Raw genomic sequence first — 21,414 nt, 5'->3', positions numbered from 1 at the left:
GCTGAGTCATGCAAAGGGCACAGGGCCAGCTGGGGAGGATGCTGGCTTCGGTGACTCAGCAGAGGAGGGCCCGGCACTGCCAGTTCCCCCCCAGGCCCTGCCTGACCCCGGCCACCCGAGGGCATAGCTGACCGCTTCCTCTGAGGACAAGCAACATGTGACCGCGGCTCTGACATCAGGAGAGCAGCTCAGGCCAGACTCTCCGCATCTCTTGGGCTCCAGTGTGATGCAAGCCCTGGGGATGACAGGGAGGCAGGCAGTGGAAGGCACCTGACGGTGTCCTCCTCTCCTGATCACAGGCCCTGGATCCCAGTGGGAAGGCGGCGGGGCAAGCATCAAATGGAGCCTCCACGCGTTTTCAAGAAGGGGGCACTGAGGTCCTGGAAGGGGGAAGGACTTGTCTGAGGCCACAAATCTAAGTCACAGACCCTACTACTCAGCCTTCCCAGGCTTCATCTCAACTGTAGTTACGCTCCAGTTTCGTTTTGTCTGCTCGCCCATTTGATGGCTGTCCCCCGTGAGGCCACAAGCTTCCTGAGGGTCCCCCGTGGACTGCACTATCCAAAGACGGCCAGACATCATCTGCCACACTACAAGCTCTTCTTAGGATAAGACCTGACCACTCCTTCATCTAGAGGTGGAGGCTGTGTCCCCACCCCCTTGAACCCAGGCCGACTTTTGGGACCTGCCTCCAAGAGTGTGGCTGCAGATATCTGGGACTGGGTCATAAGAGGTGACACAGCTTCCACCTCACACTGTCTCTCTGGGAACACTCATTCTCAGACACGAGCTGCCACACTGTGAGGCCATCCTGGCCTCCCTGAAGTGGACTGTCAAGCCCCGGTGTGGCTCGGGCCAGGGGTGAGCAATTAGCAGCAGATACATGAGTGAGGACGGCTCCTGTTGGAGAGACCCCAAGGGGGGAGTGCCCAGTTGAGCCAGGCAACACCCAGGACCGTGAAGCAGAATAATAAACTCCTATTGTTTTATGGGACCAAATTCAGGGTGGCTTGTTGCAGAGTATGTAAGGCACGAACCACATCAATTTCACATGTCCTCAGAACCACTGAGGTACAGGATACAACAGATGCTTTATAAATGTCTGTTACAGGGACAGAGGGAGGGGTGCCTGGGTGGTTCAGTGGTTGAGCATCTGCCTTTGGCCTAGGGAGTGATCCCAGGGTCCTGGGATCAAGTCCCATGTCGGACTCCCTGAAAGGAGCCTGCTTCTCCCTCTGCCTGTGTCTCTGCCTCTCTTTGTGTCTCTCATGACTAAATAAAATATTTAAAAATAAAAAAATAAAGGGACAGAGGGAGCCCACAGTCTACCCGACTCCAACATGAGGCTCCTCTTTCATGACACCACGTTGCCTCCACCATCAGATTTAAGGTGTAAATTAGGGTCTAACAGTCCAATCATCTTCCCTAAGCTTAGATTCCCAATTAAAAAAGAATGCTAGGGACAAGAGTGAGGGTGTCCCAGGCCACTGCAGCCCCCATGGGAGGCAGAGAAGGCTCCAGGCCCAGGCTGCTGGAGATGTAGAAAACACAATAGGAGGAAGAAGCCAGCTCTATGAGCCACCCCGATGTACAGGCAACCAGGAAAGAAGCAAGAGAAATTTAATCCAAATCCCCAAAGGGAACCAGAAATCAGAACTTCCCTCCCCCCACAAAGCATCTGAGACAGGCCCCTGTGGACGGCTGCTTTTCAGGTCCTATAGGGAGCCTGCAGAGCCAGGTGAGCTCCAGGTCACCCTGCCAGCTTCTCCCAGGCTCAGTTTACCCTCAGAGCCACCCCAGGTCTGCAGCCCCCCGGACGGGTTAAGACTTGTTCATTGTTCTTTCCAGCTCCACAGCAGAGCCCGACATGCAATAAATGTTTCCTGATGGGGACACAGCCCTGCCGAACACCCACACCCACGTACACAAACACTGATGAACAGGAGACCCAACAGCCATAGACACCTGAGCCCCTCCTTTGTGCCAGGCATGAGCTGGGATCCAAGGGGTACCCTGGGCATGGTCACTGCCCTTGTGAACTTTATACACACGCGAAAACACACACGTGTACAAGAATACCCTAACTCACACATGCATACTCACAGACACATTTTCATGCGAACATATGAACATAAATATATGCACAAGCACACATAAACATGCACACACGCCTATGGGCAGAAACACATACATGCATGCACATGCACATACACACACACACTTTGCAAATTTCTCCAACACCGTTCCACTTTGAGCAGGGAAGTCCAAGAACGGGGCCTTTCCAAACACGCTCCAGGACATGGGTTTCTACCAAACATATTGCAAGCATCAACCTTCCCCAAGCCGACCCCACAGATGCCTTCACCACCCATAACTGTAGCCTCAGCCTCTTGCTGAGGGCCAGGCCAAACCCAATAGAACCACAGCAGCTGAAAACTGCTCTTGCTGCAATTTCACCAGTTAACAGCTGACTAACCACGAACAAAGCGTCAAATAAATGCTCCAAAGACTCTCCCCTCCCTCTCCGAATAAAATCCAATGGACCACACAACTACAGGCAATTGTCCCTACCTCTGAGATGCCAGGTATTAGCTACACTGGCCTTTCCTGCTGCTCCCTTGACATTTCATGGCAGCTCCCGCCCCAGGGCCTTTGCACTTGCCACCCTTCTACATGGACCATTCTTCTTCTGGGTATTTGCTCAACTAATTTCCTGGCTCCTATCATGTTGAAACTGCCCATGACCTTCAACCAACATGTCCATTTCCTTTCCATGCTTTCTTCTCCTCAGGATTTACTGTCACCTGACTGATAATATTTGACTCCTGGGTTACTGTCTGTCCTTCCCTGCCCCCATGACAACTTAGGCCTGCAGCAGGCAAGAACTCTGCTTTATTTACTGCCACACCCCTGTGCCCAGATTGGGGCCTGGCACATGCTGTGGATGGAAGGAGAGAGGGAAGGAGCAGAGAAGAAGAAAGGGAAGGAAGAAGGAAGACAGGGAAACAGGGCAGAGGAACAGAGGCAGCTGCAGTAAAGGACTATGTTCTCTTTCATTTCACCAGCAGGAAGACTGGCCGTATCTCCATCCACCCACTCATCTGCTGGAGACACAGGATTTCTGTGTCCCTCAAACTGATCGAATGAACCAAGGGTCTCAAATGGAAATCCCTCAGGCGCCAGGCCCAGACTGTAAAAGAAGGAACCAAGACTACATAATGCAAAAGAGAGTAATGGGGATTGCGGTAACGTAGGGCCACACGCCACAGCTGAGGTCAACTGCTGCCTGCCATGTGGGTCAGTGGTCCTAATACTGCCAGAACTTCTCGTTTTTCTAGAAAACCTCCACAGTTAGAATTTATGGGAAACTTCCTAACTTTTAAATGTTCGCTCACATTTCCTAAAATCACTATGGCAACCAAATGAGAAAACCTACAGGCCTGTAAGACACAGCACTTTACAACTATGCATCAGAGTCCCTTCTTAAGACCCCTAGCCACATGTAGGCCTCTGTGTTTCCATCTGCAGAGTGGGCACGATGATATTACCTCTCTCTGGGCTTTTGGGGAAGATGGAATGAGATGCCAAATGGACAATATTGGCACAGAACAGACGTCCAATCAATGTTACCTGGCATGGTGCAGTATTTTTCTCCCACACACACACACACACACACACACACACACACACACACATACACACACACACAAACAATCTCTGATCACACTTACGAGGTCATGGATGGTTTCAGAGAACAGGGGCGGTCGGTCTGAGAAGCAGGACAACACGAGCTGAATCAGCACGAGGGAAAAGTAAATGTAGAAAGTGACATCGCGAAACACGTCGCTTTCAGCATCCTAAACAGGAGCCATGGAAGGAGGAAGAGAAGATCATTTTCTGGAGAGGCCAGGGGAGCAGGGTGCAGACCCAGGAACAACTCCCCTGCCCTGAGCCACCTGCCCTAACAGAAGGGAGGCAGTTACACGACAGTGTGGTTCCCGATGCCCTGGTGAGGGCGTCTGATGTGCTGCAGGGAGGCTCAGGCGTGGCTCTGCTTGCTGGTGGCGGGATTTTGCCAATTCATTCAACCTTCCTGCGCTTCGGTTTTGCCGTCTATAAAGGGACCAGCGGTTCTCAATCGAGGGAATTCTGCCTCCGAGGGAACATCTGGTAGTATCTAGAGCCACTTCTGTTTACCGTAATGTGGGCACTGCTACTGGCACCCAGTGTGGGGAGGCCAGGGATACCCTCCAAACGTCCTACAAAGGTCAGGACAGCCCCTTACAACAAAGACGTCTCACCCCAAAATGTTAGTGCTGAGGCTCACAACCCTGTCAGGGCAATTGTGAGTAGTGGATAAGATTATTCATAAAAAAAAAAAAAAAAAAAAAAAAAAAAAAAAACTAAGCCCTGCCTGGTACCTTGGAAACACGACCTCAATACATGTCAGCTGCCCTTAGTACTAAAGACCATCTACACCAAACACTACAGGTGATCGATCAATGTGCAGTTACTGACTAGCTTGAAGATGGCAGGGGACAGCAAGTTAGCATCTGAAAAAGCACACTCTTCCCATTTCCTGGGAGCAGCAAAGGCAGCCAACGTGAACCACTTCTTGGCCAGAGTGGTAGCTGACGGCACTGAGGTAATAGGAGGGCAGGTACTGGGCCCCCAGAGGCCCAATATCCAGAGCTGACTTGCCCTGCTCTTTAACTGCTGACAGATGCTCAGAGGGTGGTGTGCATTTATTTGCTTGTGGCTCTGACCCCTGGAGAACCCACATGGGCCCCGGAAGCTACACAAGTGGGGCCCCAAGGAAAGAAAGTTCTGGAACAAAGGCTGGAAGAGCTAGGGAAATCCCTGTGGAAGAAACTGGGTCCATGTAGTACCCATCCCCTGGTTCCCGTGGGAACACATGCTTTCCGCCTAAGCTGGAAGGAGCAAGCATCCCTCCCAAGGGCTGCTGCAGGAAGATGTGGGAAAAGGCCACCACTTACCTCTTTTAAGGCAGTCATGATTTTGGATCTCAAGATGGCAAGGGCACACAGTAGGGCTATAAGCCAGAAAGTGAGCATAATCCCCGAGGACTGGACTCCCTTCCTTCTCTCGAGCTGAATTAAAAAGGTAGCAAGCAGCTGTAAGAGAGAAGCACACGACAGGAGTTGTCAGAAGTCCAGACCCCGAACCCCCACAGTCCTGGCACGTATTAGGCCTGCCCTCAGCTCAGTGGTACAAAAAACACAGTCTGGGGAGGACACGTGGCTCCACTACCAGCTCTGCTCTTGCCTTGCTGGTGACCCTGGGAGAGTCACTGAACTCCTCTGAGCCTCTGCTGCCTCGTCTGCAAAAAGAGAAAGGACAACAGCACCTAACGTGAAAGTGGTGGGAATTTACGGAGGCCACGTACAGATCTGGGATAGGATGGGGAGGTCGGGGAGGAAGTTCAGTTTACAATAGGGGGAGGCACACATTTTCCTGAGTGAATGGGCATGGCTGAGTGCCAATAAAACTTTATTTACAAAAACGAGCCATAGGCCGACCCTTCAGTTACAGGTCATCCCAGCCCTGACAGAGACTAATTATTCTCCTCTGGGAAACATAAGGAAACGAAGGAAGTTACATCACCTGCCTACATTTATACAACTCGTCTGTGGGAACTTCATCAGCATGATGGTGGACAGGGGAGCCTACGATTTTATTTCATTCCTGATACCTGGGACTAGTAGGCCATTTCGCACATGATTTAATGATCAGGGAGAGAAAATACGTGGTAAGACGGCTTTTTCCCGAAAGAAGGAGAAATGGCCATGGCCATTCCCCAAACAAGCAGACTTGGCCTCCAGAGGTGCATCCCCAAAGCCAGTCATGAGCCAGACTTCTGAGGAGTCTGCCCTTACTCCCCAGAAGCACAGCCACCGGTCATTCATCCTCCTGGGGGGGGGGGTGCCCTCATCTCCCTCACTCCCCACATTTAATAGATCAGCAATCCACACCGGCTCTGCCACCAAGGCCAATGCTCTGTTCATCCACTGCTCATCCTGGACCTGCCCCCTCCCCTTGCTCTGGGTGACCCCATGGGCCCTCCACTGGTCTCCCCACTTCCCCACCTGCCCCAATAATCCAATCCATTTCCCCATTCAGAGGCCACAGTTGGCTTTTGAACACACAGAGCCAGGCAAGCCACACCCCTGCTCCTAAAGTCTCCCTTGAGGACTGGGGGGTTTAACCTGGGGTCCAAGGACCAGGCTGTGGCCAGAACCCAGAGGTCCATGAACTTGGATGGGAAAACAATCACAGCTTTGCTTTCTCTCATCAGCACCACCAGTCAGAAGTGAGGGCGATACACCACAGGGCATTAGCAGTCCCTGGGACTCTGTCGCCGTTAGAAACTGTATCTGAAAATACATGGGGGGGGGGGGGATCCCTAGGTGGCGCAGCGGTTTGGCGCCTGCCTTTGGCCCAGGGCGCAATCCTGGAGACCCAGGATCGAATCCCACATCGGGCTCCCGGTGCATGGAGCCTGCTTCTCCCTCTGCCTGTGTCTCTGCCTCTCTCTCTCTCTGTGTGTGACTATCATAAATAAATAAATTTAAAAAAAATAAAAAATTTAAAAAAAAAAATGAAAATACATGGGGGACGAGGTCTCCTGCGCTCACGTACAGCCATCGCTGCTTGGAAATGAAGGAGGGATCCCAGCCGCTGGGAGATCCTGATGTGGAACGCATGTATATTTTTTACTTTGTTTTTTAATCTTTTGCTGTTTTTTTGTTTTTTTGTTTTTTTTTTCTTTTGCTGTTTTTAAGTACGCTTGGTTTCCCAAACCAAGTGCCCTGCAACTGAACAATGGATAAACAATGTGTGCTGAAACCAGGCCACCAAATACACCCAGAGCAACTAAAAAACAAACAAACATCTCTGGACACACACAACACAGCTGGCCTGCAGGTCTGAGAAGTCAGCCTCAAATGGCCACGGACAGTACAGTGCCATTCACATGACATTCTGGAAAAGGCCAGGTGATAGGGAACGTTTTGGGGCAATGGGGCTGTTCCAGGCCTCAACTGTGGAGCTGGTAGTTGCATGACACTGTAGGTTTATCAAAACTCGTGAACTTGTATTTTTCTTAAAAAAGTTAATTTTAGGGGCACCTGGGTGGCTCAGTGGTTGAGCATCTGCCTTTGGCTCAGGTTGTGATCCCAGGGCCATGGGATCAAGTCCCACATCGAGCTCCCCGCAGGGAGTCTGCTTCTCCCTCTGCCTATGTCTCTGCCTCTGTGTGTGTGTGTCTCATGAATAAATAAAAAATGTAAAAAAAAAAAAGTGAATTTTACTATATTTAAATTAAACCTCAAGTAAAAACATAAACACGATCACAAAATCTTCACATATATACATGTGTGTAGGATTGGTTTCCTTTGTGATCCTACATTTTTTTTAATTTTTTTTAAGACTTATTTTATTTATTCATGAGAGACAGAGAGAAAGGCAGAGGGAGAAGCAGGCTCCCTGCAGGGAGCCCGATGCAGGACTTGATCCCAGGACCCCAGGATCCCTACCTGAGCCAAAGGTAGATGCTCCACCGCTGAGCCACCCCGGCGTCCCTCCCTGATCCTGTGTATTTATATTAGGAACGTTATCCTCAGACCTGACTGTAAAGGAGAAAGGGGCCCATGGCACAAGAAAGTTGGAGAACCAAAGTTTGGGAATGCAGAACCAAACAAAAAAAAACACTTCCCCTCAAACTCAAGGTCCTATGGAGTCAGCCCTCTGCCCTTCTTGCCGTCCCTGCTGCCCTCCTCTCCTTACTCCCTCTCCCTCAGCCACACAGGTCAACTCCCCCATTTCTCCCTCTGACGCCCAGGACTTTTGCACACCCTAGTCTATTCTCTCCAACTAGACAGTCCTCAGCCTCCTCAACTTTTTAACTTCCTGCTCATTGTTTCAGCTCGGGCTCTACCACTCCTGGCTCCTTAGCCCCCAGGCCAAACATGTCCACCAAACTTCACCCTTCCAGCACACTGCACAAGAGCAAACTGTGCCCTTCTGGGGGAAGTTGTTCATTGAGTGTTTGCACAACTGCACATATGCTCCACAAGGACAGGAACTGTGTCTGTCTTGTTTCCAATCCCTGCCACACAGTAAGGATAAAAATCTATCTGCTGACTGCTTTCACCCCGTATTCCTAGTGCCATCTCCTCCTGCCCCCAGGGGTGTAGACGGAATGTCACTGTCACAGGAACAGCAGGGCGGATCCTTTCCTCTGTCACGGAGCCTACAGGGCAAGGGAGACACTGAAGATCTCCTAGGCCACCTCTCAGCCAGCTCAGAGTCTCAGAAGGCGTAAGGCCCAGTGATCCTCAGCCCCTCACACCTGTGTCCCCAACATCACAGACACACTCGTGAATGAAGAATCAAAAGACCAGGAAGAAGGAAGGTAAGTGGGGTATGAGCCACTCCAGACAACACTAGTCTCCCTTTTACACCTTCTTGCCCAGACGTACAGTCTAAGACCTTCAGGTCAACAAGACCAAGCTCTTCCTTTACCAATTCCCTTGACACACTTATGGGGTGCTTACTACATGCTAAGGCGTGGGGCCCGGCTATGGAGACAGAGAGGTGAGCAAGCCCCCGGGGAGAGCCACGTATTGGCAAAGAAGCCCACAAACAGTGGGGCAGACACCTGGGTGTGAGGTTGGCTCGCCCACTTACTGGCTGTGTGACCCTGAGTCAGTTCCTTTACTTCTCTGTGCCTCAACTTGCTTATCCACAAACACAGGAATAAAGAGCACAAATCCTTTAATGAGTCCACATGTAAAGAGATTGGGGCTGTTAGTAAGTGCAATAAAGATTCACGAGCCTCCGCAATCTGGCTCGGACTTGCCTTGCCTTTCCCATCTGCTGCCAACCGCTGCTCTGTACCCCCTGAAGCCCCACTCCACAGTCCTCCTTCACGGATGGCTTCTACTCCTTCACCCCCAGCCTCTAACCCCTCCTTGGACTCACTGTTCTCCCCACTTACAACATCCTGCCCCGAACCTGCTTCCCTGCTCACTCTCAAACACTCGAGGGCTATGCTTGCTGAGAACCTTCCAGGCTTCTCCGAGGACTGAGGTATGGCATGCATACGCAGGAACGGCCCTACATTCAGAGTACAACAACGTGGCATGTGGGTGCCAAACCACAGCCTCCGCAGTGACCACCCCCTCACTCAGCTAGGTATTTGCTGTGTGACCCTGAGGACATTTAATGCCCCTGAGTCTTAGTGTCCTCCCCTGCCAAATGGGGACAAGGCTGCTCTGAGAATAGATGAATTCTAATCTCTCATTTCAAGACATGTAAACCCCCAACAACAGCACCAGGCACACATTAAGTACTTAAAACCTGGCAGCTGTAATAAAGCAGTTGCCCTGGGTGAGTGTCCCACACAATAATGGGCACCTGTGGGGCAGGGTGGTTTCCCATTCAGCTTGGCATCCCACCTCGTAAGTCAGAAGCTAAAAACTCAAGTGGCCGTTAGGTCACAGACAACTGGTATCAATGGCTGAGCTAGCCAGCACGAGAACGGAACACAGCAGACATGACAGGAGATGGCACACGCCACTCAGCCTCAGTGGCAGGGAGGGTAACAAGGTGTGGTGGGGACTGTGGCAAAGTGCACAGCACAGGCCCCCCTTGAAAGGCTGCAGTCATCTCTCAGGTCCGGCTGATTGTTGTCCCAGGAGACGATGAGGCTGCTGTTGCCATATCTGAATCGTTCAGGAGAAACCCAATTTTTGGATTTTTCTTGTGAGATCTTCTCATTTCTAGACGCTGGCCGATGGTTTTGGCCTTGGTGGTACCTGGTGGACAGCTAGCTCCTACTTACCATAGTGATGCCCAAGAGGGTTGGGCTGACCAGAAACACCGGGGCCAGGATTTTGCCCCAACTTCTTTCCCAGAAAGAGTAGAAGAGGTCTGCCCAGCAGACGATCCATAGCACAAATCCCAAGGCCTGGAAGAGAAGAAAGACATACATGTCTTACAACAGGCGGCCTGGAACTTTGCCCAGCACCCCTGCCAAAAGCTCAGCCTTGGAGGGACCAGCCAACCCCGAAACCATCACTGTGGTCCTCAGATACAGCACACAGCCTCTGAGCAGGGGCAAGTCCTAGGTAGGGCGAGCCAGCCTCCGCGCCATCACACGCTAGCCTGTAACCAGAGTACGATGCCCTCTGCACCCAGGGCATTGCCATTCGTCTGGTCGCTGTTCTTCCCATCACGGGAAAATTCAAGAGCTCAGTCTACAGTTCACCTCCATCTGCCACCCTGAACGCCTACATAAGGCACCTCACGCTCTAAGCACTCATTCACCAACATTCACAGGGTGCCTGCCATGGGCCACACGTTTTTCAAAGTGCCAAGGATACAACACTGAACAAAACAGACAAAAGTCCCTGCCTTCATCACAGAGCTTCTAGTGGGGAAAAAATGGGCCAAAACCAACCTGCAAAATGTAGGCTATGATGCCAGAGAGTGAGAACTGACATGAGGAAAAATGAAACCGGCAACACAGGGTAGTCAGGGAGGGCCCTTGCAATCAGGGGACATATAGGTAAAGAGCCAAATGTGGATATTTGAGGGAAATAATAATTCAGTTACAGGGAACAGCAAGTGCAAAGGCCCTGAGGTAGGAACTGCGTGTGGCAGGTTTATGGCTGCTGTGGAACGAGCAGTGAGTGTGGCAGATGGCTGCAGGGGAGCCTGGGCACCAGATCAGGCTGGGCCACGGTGAAGATTTTATTCTACTAGAGGGTTTTTGAGTAAGGCGTTGTTCATTTCTTTGTAAAATCTGTTTTATATTTTAAAGGGAGATGTTGCTCCCCCAAAAAAAGCACAAAGTGCCCCCAAAGGTCTGAGAGGAAGACATTAGATCCACGTAGGAGGGGGAAATCAATAGCGTTTTGTGTGGTATGAACGAGACACGTTTGGATGAGGATACTGTAGGCAAAGGAGCAGCTTCAGTAAAACCACTCAAGTTCTCTCGCTTTTAGGAAAATTAAGTCTTCAGAAATGTGGCTTTTAAAATGAAGTGAGACACTTGCTAAGTTGAGAAGAGGAAATGGAATAAAGAACGTGACCAGTATCTGCTCTTGACATGTCTTCCCTGAGACAGCCCTGTAATGGAGACAAACAGGCAACACTCCGACCACAGATCCAAATGAACCCCATCAATCCGGGGTGGATGAATACCACACGACCCTAGGTATAAGACCCCAGAGGGACACAACACCTCCTCCATGGCTTTCCAGCTGGACATGCATTACCAGCATCCTGAGGAAACATCATGCAGGCCCCCGCTGAGGAACTCCCTCTACCACAACTGGGCCACGCTCTTCCAATACGTCATTGTCATAAAGCAACAAAGGAAGGCGGGGTGTCCTTCCAGATTAAAGAAAACCAAAGAGACACCATGACTAAAAGTACTGCATGAGGGGCACCTGGGCGGCTGAGTTGGTCAAGCATCTGACTCTTGGTTTCGGCTCAGGTCATGATCTCGAGGTGGTGAGATCGAGCCCCACATCGGGTTCTGCACTCAGGGGTGAAGTCCGCTTCAGATTCTCTCTCTCCCTCCCGCTCATGCTCATGAATGAATGAATGGATGAATGAATGAATAAAATCCTTTTTTTTAAAGATTTTATTTATTTATTCATGAGACACAGAGAGAGAGGGAGAGAGAGACAGGCAGAGGGAGAAGCAGGCTCCATGCAGGGAGCCCAATATGGGACTCGATCCTAGGACCTCAGGATCACAATCTGAGCTGCAGGCAGACGCTCAACTGCTGAGCCGCCCAGGTGCCCCAAGACTGGTTCTTGGATGGGGCTGGGGGTGTGGTGCTAGACAGGGCTGTGTAGGACAAGTGACAAAAGCGGAATTCAGACAGAAAATTTTTTTTTTAAGTATTGTGTTCATGTTAAATTGCCTGAATTTAGTAACTATACTGTCGTTACATAAGAGAATGCCCTGTTTTGAGAAAAGACACACCATAAGAATCAACGAGTAAAGACAGCATGGATGCTATCAATTCTCAAATGACTCAGAAAAAAATAAATGACCTGTGTAACTGGAGAGACAAAGAGCAAATCATAAAACAAGTGTGGCAACATGTTAAAACCTGTTGACTGTAACGGGGATCCAGGGTCAGCGGGGTGGGGTGGGGTGGGGGGGGAGTTCCTGGGATCCTTCCTGCCACCCTTCTGCAGCATGAAATTACTTCAAGGTAAAGACTATTGGGAGGGGAGGGGAGGGCAGATAAAGAAATCCCCGGGTCAGGTATGAAGACCTCCTAATTGTCTCCTGATCATCTCGTAAGGGAGAGCTTATCATGCTCACTGTACTGATGGGGGAGCAGGGGCTCAGGCAGGTCAAAAACTGTGCTCAAGGTCACACAGCTGGTAAGAAGCAGAGCCCACCTGTGCACCCAGGTCTGAACCCAAAGCCTCAGCCTTTGCCCACCACCTTCTAGAAGAAGGAACCCACTTAAGCAGAAGAAACGTGTCTGTCTTCACCAACCACCACTCCCCAACCCAAGCACACCCCACCCCACCTGCCACCTCGATGAAACCCCAAGGGACTTACAGTTTTGGTTTTGTTGAGATATGTCATCTGAATGTAGCCTCGGTCATGGCGGGAGAGATAGAGGAAATAGAAGGGGAAGCAGAGCCAGAGGTAACAACAAGGCACCCACACGAGGACCGTGTTCTGAAAGCACTTGGTGAAGTCGGGGTTGCTGGTGTTCCACGAGACGTCCCACTCCTGCAGACGAAAACATAGGATCAGGACCCATGGGCCGTGGGAGAGGGGGGCCCAAAGGTCAAAACTCGACACGATGGAGCGCAAGAAAACACATGAGACCCTACCCTGAGGCCCTCTTGGGCACAACGTGCCACCTGGAAAGATCAGGAGCCAGAAAGACCATGAGACAAAAAATAAGGCATAAAGGCAGGTCTTGCCTCTCACAGAACCAGTAAGGCCTGGGACCTGCGGCAAGTCCCGCCATCATGAAGAAGCTAGAGCCTGTCATTGAAGAAACCCAGAGGGGTATTCCCCTGTCAACTGAAGAGTCCTTGAGTCATTATGAATCACCCTACCTTACCTGAGGACTTCAGAAAGTCTTCTTCTTGATCCCCATCACCACCATCGGTGCCACCAACATCACCATCATCATGACCACACCCACCATCGGCAGCGCCACCACCACCACCATTAGCAGCATCAGCATCATGGATGATGCCCAAGTTGTAATCTAAGTGCTAGGTTCTATTCTAAATGCTTTGTATGCGGTTATCTCCCTTAATTCTTTGAGGACTCTGTCATTCCTTTTTCAGAAGGGCGAGCCAGGGCACGGACAGGTTTGGTGATATGTGCCAGTACCGCACAGTAGGCAAGATCTGGAGCCCAATTCAAACCCAGCCAATTTGGTTCTGAAGTCCCTGCACTGAACCACTAAGTTATCCAGTCTTGGAAACAAATTTAATTGCTTTCTTTTTTTTTAGGAACCCACACGTGTTTCATCAGAAACGTGCCAAACAGGGGCACCTGGGTGGCTCAGTGGTTGAGCATCTGCCTTCAGCTCCAGGGGGTGATCCAAGGGTCCTGGAATCGAGTCCCACACTGGGCTCTCCACAGGGAGCCTGCTTCTCCCTCTGCCTTGTGTCTCTGCCTCTCTCTGTGGGAGGGAGGGAAGAAAGGAGAGAGGGAGGGAGGAAGGAAGGAGCCAAACAGATAAGCAGACACATAATAAATGGATCAAGTATATGGGCCCAAGAATAAACTTCATCTGTCAGTTAAGACTTCTGTAAATGGAGAATTTAATTCAAGTCCTGATTTGACCACTGACAGTTACACAACTTTGGGAAAAGTTATTACCCTACCTTGGGGTTTTCACTTCCTATTTCTACCATGAGTAGGTCAGGTAACATCAGAGATCTGACACCGGCGGCCCCCAGGCCGATTTGGCCCACGGTTTGTTGTTACTGCTGCTGTTTTAGCATGCTTTCTAAAGAGTCTTAGGTTAGATGCCAACATTTAAAATCAGAAAATTTCATGTAAACATTTAGATCTGGCTCCACTTAGAAAATGAGAAAAATCTGGCAGCACTGGGCCCAAATTCCTGCTCCACAACCATCAGCAGGAGAGCTGGGGAGCAGCCCTTCTTAGGATGAGGTCCGGGTGTTCCCAGGCCCCATGCAGCCTACTTCCCTCCTAGCATTTTCTCCCCACCACCAGACGAAGCACACTCCAGAAAGCTCCAGGTACCTCTGATCCCTATAGACTCCCCACAATCAGGTAAGCAGGACCACCAAGGAACTCCAAGGAACCCAGAAACTTAGGGCTCTCTAACAAGCTTTCAAGCCACATAGGAGGACGTGAAAGAAGGTAATGGGAACAAAAAGATCATTTCACTTAAAACACACATTTCATCAAAATACATACTCCAAGCTTCTCAGAAAAGACACCTCATTATGAACAACAACACTGAGCATAGTTAACGCTCCTGAAATGCACACTTCAAAATGGTTATTAAGATGGTTAAAAAAAGAAAGGATTTGACATTAAGAAAGAGCGCAAGTGGGGCTCTGGTTATTAAGCAGGTACCTAAACTGGTTCTTCAGAGGTATAATTATTCTAGGATACGAACAGTTATTTCTCCAGAACCAAGAACAAGAAAATCATTGATAAATACACTTTAAAAGGTCAACGCACACAAAGGGATTAGCTAGGAAACTTCTAGACACAAAGAAATCCTAAAAAAGGAGAAAGGTCACGCCTCCATGGACTTGGCATTTGGAAGACAGCCTTGTAAATGAGAATAAGAGTGGTTTAGATCAAAGACTGATTATTTTGACTGATTTCGCATCACTTGTAATTCTTGAGGTGATGGTGGAAAAGAGAATTAAACTGTTAGTTGGTTATTATACACAGAACCGTTTCTGAGCAGTTGCCAGAAAAAGCTCATTCCAAAAGAATTTGCCTTTCTTGTGAAAACAATGCTGGGCAATAATATATGCGGTTCTGTATAGCAGAAGCTGGTTCATGGATGAGACATTTCCATAACCTAATCCTTGCCCCAATTATTCCTTGTCTGGACTACTTCAATAATTCTCTAACCATTCTAACCACTCCCTGCTTCCAGTCCTCCTGGCCCCACTCAGTCGTCCCTACTACAGCCAAAGTTATCTTACCTACTCGGACATCCATACGTGTATCCGCAAGATACTTATCTACCCACCCACTCACCCATCCATCCATCCACCCACCAATGCACCAACTCATCCATCCATCTACTCACTCCTTACCCATACATCCATGCATCTACCTATCCAGGCACCAACTCCCATCCATCTACCCACCCATGCACCAACTCACCCATCCATCTATCAATTAATCCACCCACCCTCTTCCCATGGATCTGTGCATCCATCCATCCATGTACCAACTCATTTATCTACCCATCTATCCGTCTACCCACTCCCTACCCATGCATCCATGCATCCATCTACCCACCCACACAACCAACTCATCACCCATCTACCCACTCCCTAGCCATGTGTCCATGCATACATGCATCCATCTACCCATCCACCCATGTACCAACTCATCCATCTACACTCTCCTTAACATGCATGTACCTAGCCACCCATCCATCCATCTACCTGTCTATCCATCTACCCACTCTCTACAAATCCAACCATGCATGCATGCAGCCACCCCCCCAACATCTACCAACCTATGCATCAACCATCCATACATCTACCCACTCATGCACCCAACCAACATTTCATCCATGTTTCTCTCTTTGTATTAATTTACTTTTTTAAAAGGTCATACAGGGAATCCCTGGGTGGCTCAGTGGCTTAGTGCCTGCCTTTGGCCCAGAGCATCATGATCCTGGAGTCCTGGGATGGAGTCCCATGTCGGGCTTCTGTGTGGAGCCTGCTTCTCCCTCTGCTTGTGTCTCTGCCCCTCTCTCTCTCTCTCTCTCTCTGTCTCTCATGAATAAATAAAATCTTTAAAAAAAAATAAAAGGTCATACATTTTATGTGTCAAAAATGTTTCAAACTATATAAAATGGCATACAAATGGTGAAGAAGTAATCTCCCTCCCTGAATCTGCAGACCCCTATCCCATCCCACAGGCAAAATTGCCCTTGCTAACATCTTGTGTATTCTTCCAAATATCTTCCAGATGAAGTGTATCGATTTCGTTTCCCAAAAAAGTATAAAATATACTGTTCTGTATTCTTTTTTTAAAGATTTTATTTATTTATTCATGAGAGACACACACAGAGAGAGGCAGAGACACAGGCAGAGGGAGAAGCAGGCCCCATGCAGGGAGCCCGATGTGGGACTCGATCCTGGGACTCGATCCGGGGTCCCCAGGATCAGGCCCTAGGCTGAAGGCGGCACTAAACCGCTGAGCCAGCCGGGCTGCCCTGTATTCTGTTTTTAGCCTAATATTAGCAACTGATTTTCTCAGTAACAGAGGTATGATTTATTCTTAAGACCTTTCTTTTAAATAAAGGTAAAAGTGACATGCCATCTTTGCATCTCAGTCTCTAACCCTGTCTCTAGAAGCAACCATTATGGGTTTCTTGCGTATCCTTCCAGAAAATATTTTATGTATGTGTGTGTATATGTGTGTGTATCCAGCTTTTTCTCGTGTGTGTGTGTATATATATATATACACACACACACACACAAATACATATTTTCTGTTATCAAATAGAAGGGAGCATCCACCTCTCACTGTTCTGTACCTTGCTTTTTCTCTTAAGTTTTTTTAGTTTTTTTTTTATTTATTTAATCTCTACACTGAATGGGGGGGGGCTTGAACTCACAACCCCTAGGATCAAGAGTCAAGAGTCAATGCTCTACAAATTAAACCAGCCAGGCGCCCAGCTTTTTCTCTTAAATAACAGGCCTTAAAGGTCATCCTGCACTGCGAAAGAAGTGTTTCCTCATTCTTTGTTCCAGGTACTTGGTATGGACTTGACTTTAACTGACGAGCCTCCTACCGACCGGGCATGAGCTATTCTTTTTTTTTTTTTTTTTTTTTTTTTGGGCATGAGCTATTCTAATAGACAAACAATGCGGCAGTAAATTGATAACCTGGGAAGTTCCTTGTTTCACATACACACAGGCATATATATAAGATAACTTTCTAGAAGTGAATGTGTGGGGACAAAAGGTGCATGCATCTAAAGTTAAGACAGACAGTGTCCTCCAAGGGGGTATCAATTTATATTCCACCGAACAAGGTACAAAGGTGGCTACTTCCCAAACAACACGTATTACGAGCTTTTTGATCTCTGCAGAGGTGGATGTGGAAAATAGCTCACTATAGCTTCACTCCCTCCCTCCATAATGAGTGAAATGGAAGATCTTTCCATATGTGTTAAAAAGCAGTAAGGCTTTCCTGCTCGGGGAGAAAATTCACAGACTTAAGTATTCATGTTAATAAATGGGACAGATCTGATTGTCCTCTCTCCTCCGGGTAACCAGCTTGGATGGCTCCCTGTCCCCTTCAAAAGCCGATCCCTGCTGTGGTTCGTGAGATCTTCCACATCTGAGCCCCATCTATTTCTCCTACAGTTTCTCCCACCCTTGTTCCCCAATGTGTCAACTCCGGTATTCACTCAAAGAAGCATTTACCACACGTGCATCAGGCTTGTTCAAGGCACTGGAGACTCAGGAGGGCCATGGTCCCTGCTTTTAAGGCACTCCCTAGCTGCTGGTCAGGTGGATGGTTCTCTGGGATACCTCTGGCTAGATGCTCTTCCTGAAATGTCTTTCTGCTGTAACAAACTCCTATGCATCCCACAAAACCCAACTTGGGCATTTCCTTTAGGAAGCTTTCCTCCCCACCCCCCAAATCCTCAGACTCATCCCCCCAATCTTTGCAATTATTTTCCTACTTGTCACTACCTCTGTTCTACGAGGACCATGCAAGGACCTCAGTGCCAGGACCATATTTATTTACTCTGGACACCTCTCCTCTTCACCTGGCAGGTACCCAGAAATTACTGAGTAAATGGCTCATGCCATGCCTCCCCTCTCCAACATCATCTCCGACTTTGCTTTTTAAAAAATAACAATCTATTCAGGTAGAACCTGGATACAACCCTGGACTTACTGGTTGGGCAGATGCGGACTGAAGTTCAGGCCCTGACCTCATGAAAACCTGTGCAGGTCACTTCATTTCTCCAAGCTTAGTCTCCTCCCCAGTGAGACTGGAGGGGGTTTTGGCCAGTAGCAAAAGGCACAGTGCATGAGAGGTGTTCTGCATAGGATTGTCACGCTCTAGACACGAGGGGGTGACAGCCAGTAGCAGACGCTAAGAATTCACGCTAATCCCCACCCCTGGCACTGGCAGGGCCCAGACTCAGGAAGCTCAGAGGACAGAGAAATACTCGACTTAGGAAGTAAGCAAGAGGAAACTGGGGAGCATCTAAGGACACGGAATCCCTGGCAAGGAGAAGCTGAAGAAATGCTCAGCTCAGCGAAGGCAGGAGCCAGCCCTTCAGAAGGCAGCTTCCTGCTCCAAGCCGCACGCCCGCCCTGACCCAGAGGGAGAGGCAGGAGGGAGCAGCAAGGGGGGACCGGGGGGCACGCAGAGAGGGGAAACCTGCTCGTGAACGTGCAATTTCACTGCTGCAGGAGGCAGCCAAGATGCCACCTGCCCCTAGGCCGCCTCAGCCGGCCAACAGGGGCCCTGACAACTGTCTCCAGAATGAAGACAACAGTGTCAAGGCGTCCGGTGTGTCCCTCACTGGCTGGGATTATAAGGAATCTTCTGTAAAAGGGACTCCCTTAGCCGCCCCCTGGAGACCAGCAGCGTGACCCCGCTATCTGGGGTTTGGGCAGGAAACAGCAAATGCGGAGGGCCACTGGAAGGCTTAGGAAAGGCCTCACGGAGAGTCTGCAGGCCACTCGTGGCTCATGACCTCAGGGCTTGCAGCCACCCCACTCTTCCTTCCAGCAGCTCTGCCTCCAGATCCAGGGAGCTTCAGCAATCAGGCTGGCCTGACCACTGCTCTCTAATTCTGGAGCGGCCATCGGGCCCCAGGCTGGTGACAAAATTCAACCCTGGGAGAAGGGAGTCCAGAAAACAGTCACCAGTGTGGACCCAGGCAGCGCACCGTGGGGAATGCGGCCCAAGAAAAGCTCCATACAAGAAGAGCATCACAGACTCCCCCAACCCATACGATTAATGGTGTGAGGACACCTCAACAGCCTTGGTGCCCTTTCATGTGCCTCCCCCTACAGCCCCCAGCCCTGATGCTCGAGGATGGGGGGGGGGCACACATCCAAGTCTGCTTGGCCCACAAGCTCGGGGAGTTTGTAACATATCTACTGGGTGCTTTCATCTCACATCCTTCTCTCTTGGAGCAGAATGATGACGACCGGCATGCTGAGCACCGACGTACCAGGCATATCACTCAGTCCTCACAGGAGAGGCACTAAAGCTATGCTCGTTTCACAGATGAGGAAACTGAGCCACCGGGAACTAAGGCATCTTGATCCAAATCAATCCAATCACAGCAAAGATGCTTCTCTCTTGTCCCCAGTGATGCAGGCTGAGGATGTAGGGTTTATAGGTGTCTCAGCTATTTACCAGGGAAGCACCAAAAGTTGGGAGGGGAAGGAAGGAGTGTCACCTCTGTGGAGAGCTGAGAACAAAGTGGACATTATAAAAGGCGGAGATGAAAGAAACTTGTACTTGGTGCCATGGGGGGGGGGATGGGGGAAGGGTGCCACTGGATCAAATTTCACCTGCAGTCCTTCTTCCCAGTGTACCTTTCCCAATAAATTCACTATATTGTTTAAACAAGTTTAAAATGAATTTGCTCTTGGGGCATCTGGATGGCTCAGTCGGTTGAGCATCTGCCTTTGGCTCGGGTCATGATCCCAGTGCTAGGCTCCCTGCTCAGCGACGAGTCTGCTTCTCCCCCTCTCCCTCCTCCTCTGCTCTTCCCCCCCCCCCCCCGCTTATGCTCTCACTCATTCTAAGTAAATAAAATCTTTTTTCAAAAATTAAAAATAGGGGATCCCTGGGTGGCTCAGCAGTTTAGCACCTGCCTTTGGCCCAGGGCATGATCCTGGAGTCCCAGGATCAAGTCCCACATCGGGCTCCCTGCATGGAGCCTGCTTCTCCCTCTGCCTGTGTCTCTGCCTCTTTCTCTGTGACTCTCATGAATAAATAAATTCTTTAAAACAGAGACCACATAGAAATATTTAAAATAAATAAAAAAATAAATAAAATAAATAAATAAATAAATAAATAAATAAATAAATAAATAAAATGAATCTGCTTTCACAATACAAAACATCCCAATAATACAAATTTTGATCCACTGAGTCAACTTTCAGATAATGACTCAGAATTTGACATGCATGAATTTAGGGTTTATACCATTACCAGTAGTATATTTCTGGGTAAGTCACTGATCTCTGAGGCTCACATGGCCCACCAGGAAAATGTAGCTACCACCCTCTCCTCCCTAGGGGATCATAAAAACCCACATAAATGATTATTATTATATACAAATTCTTCAGCTGACTCTTTTAGATCCCACTTCTTTCCTTCTGTTCTCCTCCTTCTTTATTCTCCTTCTCCTTCCACATCATCCCACCCCATCTCCCAAAAAGACTATCCCTTTGTCTCCTAGACCCAGTTTTCTTCTCTATTTGCATGTGACCTTAGACAAGTTACTTAACCTCTCTGAGTCTCATCTCCAAGGCTGAGAATACCTATCTCTTAGAGCTATCCCAAAGGTTAACTAAAATTACACACAGGGTCCTGCACACTATTGTCAGTAATCTTAATTCTTATGTCAGTAACAAGAATCATACCATTACAAAATCATGTATATAACAGGGACACCTGGGTGGCTCAGCAGTTGAGCGTCTGCCTTCGGCCCGGGGTGTGATCCCATGGTCCCTGGATCGAATCCCGCATCAGGCTCCCTGCATGGAGCCTGCTTCTCCCTCTGCCTGTGTCTCTGCCTGCCTGTCTCTCATGAATAAATAAATAAAAACTTAAAAAAAATAATGTATATAACAAATAAATGGCATGTATATTAAGTATATAAATAAAATAATGGTATTAATGAAAACTTATGCCATTGTATAAACTTCATATGGTATAAACTTCACATGGTGATCTTATATCATTACGGATAATAATACCAGATAGCATTAGCTAAGCACTAATTATGTGTCAGGCACTATTTCTGTGCATTTGAAGTGAATTAATTCATTTAACCTCTATGACTACCCGGAAGGGAGGTTTTATTGTGAAGCTCCTTTGCTAAATGAAGAAAAGAGACACGAAGACAAATAACCAGCCGTGAGTCAATCAGCTTGTATGTGCTGA

General features: G+C 49.0%; 1 protein-coding gene across 2 annotated transcripts in view; it reads right to left on the bottom strand.

Annotated features, from left to right (window-relative positions):
• ABCC1 (ATP binding cassette subfamily C member 1) overlaps nucleotides 1-21,414 on the bottom strand; it is a 135,619-nt gene that overhangs the window by 83,811 nt on the left and 30,394 nt on the right. For both annotated transcript variants that reach the window (XR_008666370.1, XM_055339515.1), the window contains exons 2-5: nucleotides 12,616-12,792; nucleotides 9,866-9,991; nucleotides 4,998-5,135; nucleotides 3,732-3,857 (exon numbers count right to left, since the gene is read on the bottom strand). Coding sequence is in view for 1 of the 2 variants with exons in the window: in XM_055339515.1 (XP_055195490.1) it covers nucleotides 3,732-3,857; nucleotides 4,998-5,135; nucleotides 9,866-9,991; nucleotides 12,616-12,792 (567 nt within the window). In the remaining variant the exon portion in view is untranslated. The remainder of the gene's footprint in view (nucleotides 1-3,731; nucleotides 3,858-4,997; nucleotides 5,136-9,865; nucleotides 9,992-12,615; nucleotides 12,793-21,414) is intronic.

This window comes from Nyctereutes procyonoides, unplaced genomic scaffold (assembly GCF_905146905.1).
Source record: "Nyctereutes procyonoides isolate TBG_1078 unplaced genomic scaffold, NYPRO_anot_genome, whole genome shotgun sequence".
Classification (NCBI taxonomy): domain Eukaryota; kingdom Metazoa; phylum Chordata; class Mammalia; order Carnivora; family Canidae; genus Nyctereutes; species Nyctereutes procyonoides.
The sequence above is the reverse complement of the archived record's forward strand: the minus strand, read 5'-3'. Positions and strand labels throughout refer to the sequence as shown.